Here is a 10,929-nt window from a genome sequence, read left to right as displayed (position 1 = left end):
GCCTCTATTCTTAGTGCTCTGTCAATGTTTGTAGGACTGAACTCTCTTTCCCAACATGCTCTTTCCCTAAAGTAGCACCCACTCCAGCATAATCTTTCCTTCTCTCGGGTTTTTCTCTTTGGATTTTCACTGATGACATGGCTCTGAGTAGGTGGAGAGCTTTGGTCACTTTCCTAGCTTTGCTTCACATTCTTCAGAGTGCCAAGGAGGGGATAAAACTGTGGCAAGTGTCAGGTTGCTCTCATAGAACTGCATGGAAAGGTGACACTGTTCTCATGAGGCTGTGAATGTGGGCAATCTGGTGGGAAAACAATTGTTTGAGTTTGTGTAGCATAAGCATTTGAAAACAGAAAATAATACACAAGGACTGGATTATTTCTGCTCTGTTTTTAGGCATTGTTTGGCATAAATATGAACCCCATCACCACAGCAAATGCTGAATTTTGCCTTGATGTATTCAAAGAGCTGAGCAGTAGCAATGTGGGAGAAAACATCTTCTTTTCTCCACTCTCTATGTTCTATGCTCTAAGCATGCTCCTTCTGGGTGCCAGAGGCAAGAGTGCTGAGCAAATGGAAAAGGTAAGGACTTGAGGAGAACATCTCCAGAACCCAGATATGTGCCATCTCTAGTCTGCCAAATTTCAGCCATTTTTCATTAAAAAGAAATCATCTTATGTAATGAAAAGGCATACTTAGGTAGGACATGTTTCTTAGAAAGGCAAAAAGTTTTAAGTAATAGAGTTTAATGCAAGTCAATATAACACATAACTCCTTTTATATCAACTACATTTTGCAGTAACTTTTATTTTGGTGATTTGAATATAATAGAGACACATGTTTAGTATTTTTCTTTCCATCAAAAAATTTTAAACCCAAACCCTCACATTTTAAATAAATTAAAAAAATATTACTGAATTTCTTTAGGACAGTCCTGTTAGCAGACGAGATTATTATCCTCATTTTACAACCAAGAAAACAGAGGAATGGTGATCTGTCACATGACACCAGTCACTTTCCAATATATGCATTTTTATTACTGAGAATGTTTAGAAAAATATCTCCTGATAATTCTTAGGATAGTTGCTTATCTTACTTTACTGGGAAACTGTTGTGTTTCTAGGGCTCCCAATGGTCAACGCTCTAGATAAAGTCCTGAAGAGTAGAGAAAAAAGGCAGAGTGGCCTGAAATAATAACACTCATCTCCTAGAACCAGATTAACTATGGTATGGGGCAAAGGTGCCTGTCCTTTTTCATCTCTGTTCTCCCAACATAAAATGGAGGTGATGGTATTTGCTCATGGAGTTGTTGGGAGGGTTAAATGAAACTCAAAGAATTAACTCAGGACTTGGAACATATGTTATCACATGTTAATCTGAAATGAAAAATGAATACGGTTCTCAGATTTTATAGATTGCATATCACTTTCATGGCCAGTTGATCTCTCTTCTTTTTCTAGGTGCTCCACTACGACAATTTCTCAGAATTCTTAAAACCAAAGATGACAGACTCTTCTGAGGTATGAGGATATCACTGCTGCGATATCAAGTACTCTTAGCATTGCACATCAGGAAATCATATTTCAGGAGTAGAGTAGTGGAGTCCTCTCTTGGGTCCATAAGAAAGGCAGCTCTGGGCCAGACAGTGGTGGCACTCAGGAGGCAGAGCCAGGCAGATCTCTGTGAGTTCGAGGACAACATGATCTACAGAGCGAGACCCAGGACAGGCACCAAAACTACATAGAGAAACCCTGTCTTGAAAAAGGAAAAAGGGAAAAGGGAAAAGGAAAAGAAAGCCAGCTCTGTCTAGACTCCTCTGACAGTCTTCCCAATTGCCACTGCAGAGTACTGAGTTTAGCACATGGAAGTAACGATAACAATAACGCCAAAGCCTCTCCATCCGAATTTTTGAACTGATGATTGTCATCTTCACTCAGACTTTTCTGTTCTGTGCCTGTGTCTGCTGTTGACTGCCAGACTCATCCATGCATGTAGTTTTGTTGGGCCATTAAGAGTTTTTGAGATGGTTGCCATTTAATTATATACTACCCCTGATGTAGCCCCATCGACATTCTCTGAGACAATAGTACTTATTCTTAAAGAAGTATTCACTCACTTAGAATTCTCACATGATAGTATTTTTAATAGTATAAATGTACACACACACACACACACACACACACACACACACACACACACACACACCAGGCTTTTTCTTTTAGGCCACCAACCAGCTCCCAAATCATGACATGGAGACTTAGTATTAGTTATGAATGCTCAGTCTAGCTTAGGCTCATTTCTTGCTAGCTCTTACAACTTAACTTGTTTCTCTTCATCTATGTTTTGCCTTTTTTTTAACCTTACTTTCTGTATCTGTGCCTGCTGGCTGGTGGCTGCCTGGCTGTGCCTGGGCTTCTTCCTTTCTTTCTCACTCATTCTCTCCTCTCTTCTCCTCTTTGTTCTTCTCAAGCCTAGATTTCTCCTACTAGTTATTCTCTCTGCCTGCCAGCCCCTCTTCTGCCTAGCTATTGGCCATTCATCTTTTTTATTAGACTATTGAGTTGCTTTAGGTAGGCAAGGTGAAACAAATGCAACACATCTTTATATTATTAAGCAAGGGCAGCAGAAACAAGTGTAACACACCTTTACACAGTTAAAGTAATACTCCACAGCATAAACAAATGTAACACATCTTTACATAGTTAAATATTCTAACACACACACACATACACACACACACACACACACACACACACACACACACACACAAACACACTTGACACCTTCTCAGAAACCCTACTTATCAGGAACCATTGCTTAGAAAATGAAGGCATTGTGTCTTTGGTATCAATGGATTCTTAAGTCTAATTCGCACGTATCACGGTTGCAAACTTAGCAGAATTGCTACTGCACAAATGGATGGACTTCGTTAGATCTTGCTAGTGGAGAATGAAGACATTAGGAGGTGTGTGGGTTTATGTTTGTAATCCCAGCACTTACGAGTTGGAGGCAGGAGGATTGTTGGCAAGGTCAGTGCCAGACTGGTGTACATAATAAAGCCAGGACTACCTACTAAGACCGTGTCCACTAGTTGGGAAGAAAGAGTCAACAAGAATCTAAGAGGGGTAAGAGATGGCAATGGGGAAGAGATCACAATGAAAATAGCTACAAGCAAACAGCTGTCAAAAAAAGAAAAGAAAAGAAAAAAGAAAGAATAAAAGACCAAATACTGAAAATAAAAATAAAAATACAAAGGTAGCTGCAGAGCTTGCATTAGAATCTCTTTGTTCAGGAAAACATCAGCTTTTGAATTAAACTATTAGGACCAACAAGTAAGTACATGTGAATCTGTGTACAGTCTGCTGAGGAAATCAAGGAAAGTGCTTGGATGGTTCCTCTCTTGGCGTTCACTGCTGCTTGCTGGAAGGCAAGCATCTTTATCTGCAGATATTGTTTCTTCACTTTTGTATAACTCCTCAGTAGCAGGAAACCAATCACTTCTCTTCTTTGTTCACCTGTCAGTGCAGCTACAGTGGAAGGATACATTCTGAGTTTGGAGCCCTGCTATCCCAAATCAACCAACCAAATTCCCTCAGCATTGCCAATAGAATCTATGGGACGAAGGCAATAACATTCCACAAGGTAAGCATGCCTGGAGCCTCTGAATTTCATGATATAAAGTTGAGGGAGAGTGAGGAGAACTTATGGTATTCTTTACAATGTTGAATTTGAGCTTAGAGTTTCTGAGAAATGGCTTTATCAGAATTCCCACTTAGAGTTCTGCAATATCACATGAAAATTGCTTTCTCTGAAAAAAAAATCCCTAAAGCTGTGCAAGAACTAAAGTCAGAGATGAAACACAAAATGAAAGTCATTTGTAAGAACTGCCCTTTACGGATGAGAAACGTGAAACCCATCTCTCATCTCTTACAAAGTTCCTTGATGATAGACGAAGAGGTAGTTGCAAGTATGTTCCACTAGGAACCAAGAGATGTGAGTTTTCCTTCCATTTATACATGGGACTCTGAGCAACTCACTCTGTCTTTAAAATAAGAGGCTTAGAATATTTTTTCTAGCTCCAAAATTGGAGATGGGTTTCAGTCCTTAGCCACCAACATTCTAATGTGTAGTTTCATTGAAAGTTTACTTGATTCCCCTAGCCAGTCACTCATGAACTCATCACAGGAATTGTTTCATACAGTGATTCCCTTGTGCTATGAAAAAGATACAAAATGTCCACAAATTCTAGAGTCTCTAAAACAGATTCTGAGAATTTCAATTGACAAAGGTCACAGAGATAATTATCAAGAATTAGATTTGATCCTTATCTAAACTCAAGGCTTCTTCTTGCCATGATGCACTTGAAACACTGGTGTCCTTGGTCCATCTCCATCTAACCAGGATTACTGAGGTGTTGAGAGCAAGCCTCTAACATTTGTTTGTCTTCCCAGTCTGTTGGCTTAAGCTGCATTAGATCTCACATATCCCTGATAGAACTTTTGCATCTGAGGTGGGTGGGCCACTTTGACACTGCAGAGTCCTCCTTCTCCTGTCACAGAAGCTCACAAAAATGTGTTATGATGAGTGTCTGATGTGATGGAGTCAAAGATCATCTGCTTTGAGCTGGTACACTTTGCTTCTCCAAAACAGTGACCCAGACCTGACAGGAGATAAATGTTGCTTTGGGGGGCGGGGTTTGAATTTGTTCCTGAAGTAAGGAGTCATTTAGCTACTATGCTTACCAATTTTCCTGTAACACTCTTGTTTCTTAACTTTGAGGAGGAAAACACAGGGACAGACAAAAACAAATAAACAAACAAAAACCCCCCAAAAAACCAAAAACAAAAAACAAAAAAACAAAACAAAACAAAACAAAAACTACTCAGTGTATGAAATTCATCATTTTGATTTGAATGTGTTGGTATAAGAAAGTCTATGATATAATGGGAAAACATCAAATGTTTTTGGATATTCTTCAGTTTTGGAAAATCTTTGGATTTAAAGACAAGTACTCATGGACATTCTTCCTTTTAAGCTTGTTACATCAACAGATGTTTGTCTCTGTGTTAGGATTTTAGAACATTCTGTGCTATAATGTTCTTTCGTGTGTGTGTCTGTCTCTGTGTGTGTGTGTGTGTGTGTGTGTGTGTGTGTGTGTGTGTGTGTGTGTGCTGTGTATCACTGTATGAGTCAGTACCTGAGCCCTGTGTGTATGCGGAAGTCAGAGGACAGCTTTGGGTGTTAGTTCTCTCTTTTCACCTTTTGTAAAGCAGAGTCTCTTCCTTGTTCACCACAGTTTGTGCTGGGCTATCCAGGCCCTAGCTCCTGGGGTCCACCTATCTGCTCTCTATCTTCCTGTAGGGAACTGGAATCAAGTGCACGCCACCAGATTTCACATGGGTCTGAGGAGCAAGCTCAGCTCTTCATACGTGCACAGCACACACTTTACTCACAGGCCATCTCCCAGACCCTTCTTTGTACTATTTTTGTGTTGTCTTTCAATCGACCTTTTTTTTTTTATAGCAATATTTAAGATGTTCTGAGAAACTGTTCCAAGTCAAGCTTCAAACTGTTGATTTTGAACTGTCTACAGAAGAGACAAGGAAAAGTATCAATGCTTGGGTTGAAAATAAGACTAATGGTAAGGATAACTCTGTGTGTGTGTGTGTGTGTGGTGTGTGTGTGTGTGTGTGTGTAAGCATATCTGTATCTGTATGTGTACAAACTTTGGTAAAAGTCTTACTTTGCTTTGCTAACAAGAAAGCTGAAGTTAACTAGTGTGGAGTCTACATGAGGGTAGATAGATAACAGTGAAAGACCTGGGTTCTCTTGATGGAACAGCAGGTTTGTGTGCTAAGCACTTTCACCTGCTAAGGTAGTCCTCGGCCTTCCTAATGCCGTGACCCTTTAACACAATTCCACATGTGTGGGGACCTCCAACCATTAAATTATTTTGCTGCTACTTCATAACTATAATTTTGCTACTGTAATGAATTGAAATGTAAATATCTGACATGCAGGATATCTGATATGCAAGCCCCGAAAGAGCTGCGACCCACAGGTTGAGAATTGCTGTGTTGAGTCATCCTGTTCACCTAGGGGATCATTTAAAGATAAGCTACAGAAGTTAATAAAGAGTTTTCTAAAGCAGTAATAGACAATAATTTGTTAGATATGAGTAGGTATAGGACAAATTGAGTCACCCCTAAAGGCATTACTTCCTAGACCAGAAGTACCTGTGACAGGGGAAGACTCTATGTCCAGAAACACGAGTTCTTCTGGGACCTCAAATGTAAAATTACTGTCTGAAAAAAACACTATGCAGTGTTGGGGATTTAGCTCAGGGGTAAAGCGCTTGCCTAGCTAGCTCAAGGCCCTGGGTTCAGTCCTCAGCCCTGGAAAAAATGAAAAAAAAAAATGAGGAGTGCAAATGTCTATGAGCACCAAGGTAATCCAAATAAAATCACCTCTTCTTTTGTTTGTTTTACTGCAAGGAAAAGTCACAAACCTATTTGGAAAGGGTACAATTGACCCCTCCTCTGTCATGGTCCTAGTGAGCGCCATATATTTCAAGGGACAATGGAAAAATAAGTTTGAGAAAAGAGAGACCGTGAAGGCTCCCTTTTATATAAGTGTGGTAAGTATTTAATTTCAGACCAATGACAAGTCTTAAAATGAAATAATAATTTAAGGACAATTCAGAAAGATTTCATGAAAACATTGCTGTAGGTTGCTGAAGGCTTTTACTTTTCAAGATTACAGTAACTTCTCTCACTGGACATGAGACTAGACAGAGGCTCCCTGAAAGAATGGAGACCTCTTCTCTTCCTCATGTTCTTCCCTTGAAGTCTTGCTGTTCACACCATGGTTACTTCCTGTGACTGTCAAAAACTGTGCTTTGGTCCTGAACAGTGTCCACATGGCTTAGAAGAGATACTGAGCCTTTCCTTTGATTTCCAATATAAGTCATTTTAGCTGGAGATTCTGGTGTCATAATTAAAGACTCAAATCATCTCTACATTATTATACTTTCAGTCTCTAACTTTGACACATTGTATAATTACAAAATTGATAACCTGTGGCAAAGGAAAGTAATACAAGAGTAATAGTTAATGGTTTATAATTTACAGTGTTAACATGGGTATCTGCATTATAAAAATAAAGTACACATACATATGCACTGCGACTGTACAATTTAATCATAATCATTTTAACCGTAGGGTAAAAGTGCAGTTGTGGACATGATGTACCAGACGGGAACGTTTAAGCTGGCCTCCATAAGGGAGCCACAGATGCAAATCCTTGAGCTTCCCTATGCCAACAACAAGCTAAGAATGATCATCCTGCTTCCAGTGGGCACAGCAAATGTAAACCAGGTAAAAGCTCAACAATGCCACCTTGCAATGAATGTGTGAGTGATTGCATGTGTGTGCCCCCACACTCTTTCACATATACTCTGTGTGCCATGTGGTGTCTGTATGGTCAATCATGGACTCACAACTGGGCTCAGTGGTCTTTTCCCAGGAGCTATAGATTAAGGGTGATCCCTGCCATTTAGGAATATATATTCAGGCAGACAAGCACTTCATTCATTGAAAAAGTTATGTAGGTTCACTATGTTACACAATATAAATGCATGTACATATCCCTCAGGAGACACTTAGTGGACATCTTTCTACAATAATCATGCTAATCAGATTCATGTCATGCTAATCAGATTCCTGGACCCTAGAGATCTGCCAAAGCCTTGCTAAGGGGGAAGTTTTAACCAGAGGATACACTCACAGGCTGATTTTGATTTTTAACAACCTGATTTTGTAAGGAAATAGCACCACAACCAGGAAGGAAAGACAGTGGTGGCAGGAATTTGGGTTCAGTCTCCTCTCCCTGGTTGTAGCTATAGGTTCTTAGCACAGAGAGACCTAAAAGTGATGATGGCATCTAATCCCAACCTAGCCACCACCTAGCCAGCACTGCAAAACACTCTGTACAATGAAGTTTCTTAGGAGAACAGCTGTGCCTCTGGCAGCCTGCAGAAGCTGATTCACACAGCAGGATAACTACAGTCAGTTAGCAAGTCAGCCATGTTTAAGTCGGGGCACACTAGCTCCACTTACGAACCATTGGCATGGGTGTGTGGGGAGGAGAGAAAGAGCTGGGTTGAGCTGTATGCATCTGGGTTAGGCAGTGATCTGGATAGCAGTTTACAGGGAGCTGTAGTAAGAGAAACATAGCTGTGACTCTGGGACGAGATACGCTTACAGGTGTGGCCAGTTCAGAGGGAATTAAGACCCAGAGGCCTGCAACTCACCTGGGGTAGATGATGTTAGAATCAGCAATTTGGAAGCAGTTTAATCTTCACATAAAGTTATGTGCAAAAACAAAAGGTATGAATTAGAATGAGGAAGCTGGGGATGTAGTTCCTAGAGAGTTATCTCTGTGTGAGCTTTACAAAATGTATAGAAGATAGACAGGTGAAGTGAGGAGTCCCTCCTGATCTGGGGAGAGTAAGGAACATGTGGAAGTGTGCTAAGAGGCAGCTGAGATCTGCTGGTTTTTACCATAAGGTAACAGGTTAGAGCTAGCAAATGAAAATGGTAAAAGGATATTTTGACAGAAAATTTACCTTAATCTTAAAATCTGTATTATGAGAATGGGAAGGTAATGACAGTTTTAAACTTTGGACAAGCTAACAATAAAAATGGTATAGTATATAGTGTCTATATACTGGTGCTATAGAGGGCTGGCTATAGGGCATTAAATACCCACGATTAGCATTTAAATGACAATCAAAATGATGAAGCTTGATTTTATGATGAGAAGTCAATTGCTGGGACCATTTGAGAAACCTAAGTACATATGTGGGAGTTGAAATGCCAGTCAGAAAGAAGCACAAAGGCATTAGGCAAGCATGCACCATGCTGAGCTTCAGAAGAAACCTAAGAGAGAGTAAAGGTCATCAGAGAGATTGGAGCCATTATCGGCAGGACAAAGGGATCTGGCATCCTAGAAGTCAGATGAGAACTGAAGTCATAATGATGTCATTCACAGTTTCAGATGAGGGCCAAGAAGAAATGGCTGGATTGATTCAGGATGCAGGCACAAAATGATGGCTGAAGCAATAAGCAGAGAAGTTTAGGTAAAGGCTAAATGCTGAGGGAATTCAAGAGTGTACACGGAGAAAGTCAATGAGGGAATGTAGAGGAGAATTGAGGGACAGAAAGGGAAAGTAAGGCTACAAAAAGAAAAGTAGCACATGAGCATTAAAGGTCAAAGCTGGCATAAAGCTCAGTCATTCACAGTGGGAATCACAGGAACATGTTCACTCAGAAGCTGTGTATTTGGCTCATGTGTATGTATCTATATTTTGATTCTTAGATAGAAAAACACCTGAATGTGAAGATGCTTCAAGAGTGGACCAACTCTTCTAACATGTTGGAAAGAGAAGTAGATGTTCACATCCCCAAATTCAATCTCGCAGTGAAATATGACCTAAACTCCCTCTTGAAATCCCTAGGGATGAGGGACATCTTCAGCGTGGGCAAAGCTGATCTCTCTGGGATGTCACCAGACAAAGGCCTATATTTATCCACGGTCGTTCACAAGTCATATGTGGATGTTAACGAAGAAGGCACTGAGGCAGCAGCGGCCACTGGGGAGAGTGTGGCTGTGAAACGACTCCCTGTCACAGTTCAGTTCACAGCAAATTGTCCCTTCCTCTTCACTGTCCAGGATGAGTCTGATAATATTTTATTTGCTGGCAAGTTTGCCTCTCCATAGACGGGTCATTGTGGAGGCTTCAGAGATAGATAAAGAAGTACAGGGACAAAGGGGCCAAAAATTTGCATCTCAGCTTTTGTGCATCTGCAGAGCAGGTCTACCAGATGGTAGATCTTCAGCCTGATCCTGTGAGCTAGTGAACCTCAAACTAGAGAAGTCATGTAAAAAGATGCATTTAGACCAATGCTTTTCTGGATTTCTTATTTTTGAGACCTCGTTTGAGTACTGAGTGACTGATTGAGTTAGCAGAGAAGTTTATAAAGGGCTGAATGTTTTTGGGTTTTCTATGTTAGTGAGATTGTGAATGAGTGGACACTACAAATCAGACCAAGGTTCTACTTTAGCTTGACTTTTAAATGTAAGTTTCCTGCATGCCTAAATATAGTAGTAGTATGAACTTTAACTCAAAATTCCATATTGATAATAATAAATGGACACAATGCTTTAAGTTCTTTGAAGATGCAGTACACTATATCAGTTAATTAACTGAGGGAAGGAGCTTTCTTATTCAGGAGACATTTCCCCCTTTCTTTTTCTTAAAAATTCTTTGACAAATTACATGTATATAATAAATTTTGGTCATATTTCACCTCCCTCACTGCTATCTTTAATGTCCCTGTATTTTCCATGGAAACCTTTTTTCTTCTCCACAATTCCTCCTCCTACACTGATCTCTATTTTGTGACCCACTGAGTTTAAATGAGGGTTGCCTGCATGAATAAGTGTTGGTGAGAGGTTGTTTACTGGAGCACAGGTAACTTATTAGCAGCTACACTCCTGAAGCAAGCTGCATCTGTTCCCGGTCGCTATTAGTTATCAATGCAGTTCCTGGGGAAGGCAGTCTTCTGAGCCCCTTCCCCATTCGTGATGACATGTTCACGTGCTGATGGGCCTGACTTTGTGCATATCTTCTCTTCTGCAAGGGCCCACAGCTGCAGAGACCTCATGAGGGCAATGGCTGTGTCATGCCCAGGAGACATGTTATAGCACTCCTCCTCACGCTCCACTTTGAACTCTCTCTGTCCCTTGTCCCAGTGCTTCCCGATCCTTGGAAGGGTATGATGCAGATGTCCTGTTTGGGGCTGAGCACTCACAGCCACTTATGTTAAGCACGACTGTTTCCGGCCAAATCTTTTTTTGTTTTGTTTTTGT

General features: G+C 40.5%; 1 protein-coding gene across 2 annotated transcripts; it reads left to right on the top strand.

The window, feature by feature from the left end:
* Positions 1-411: 411 nt before the first annotated feature.
* Positions 412-9,777, top strand: Serpinb11 (serpin family B member 11). Of its 2 annotated transcripts, XM_036201887.1 has the most exons (7): positions 412-579; positions 1,458-1,517; positions 3,520-3,639; positions 5,521-5,638; positions 6,492-6,634; positions 7,218-7,373; positions 9,376-9,777. In XM_036201887.1, the coding sequence occupies exons 1-7, from the start codon at positions 412-414 to the stop codon at positions 9,775-9,777; spliced, it is 1,167 nt and encodes a 388-aa protein (XP_036057780.1). The 2 variants fall into 2 exon arrangements, with proteins under 2 accessions (XP_036057780.1, XP_036057781.1); XM_036201888.1 differs by lacking the exons at positions 5,521-5,638; positions 6,492-6,634.
* The last annotated feature ends 1,152 nt before the right edge of the window (positions 9,778-10,929 follow it).

The sequence above is a fragment of the Onychomys torridus genome, chromosome 11 (assembly GCF_903995425.1).
Source record: "Onychomys torridus chromosome 11, mOncTor1.1, whole genome shotgun sequence".
Classification (NCBI taxonomy): domain Eukaryota; kingdom Metazoa; phylum Chordata; class Mammalia; order Rodentia; family Cricetidae; genus Onychomys; species Onychomys torridus.
Note: the sequence above shows the minus strand (reverse complement) of the source record. Positions and strands in the feature narration are given on the sequence as shown.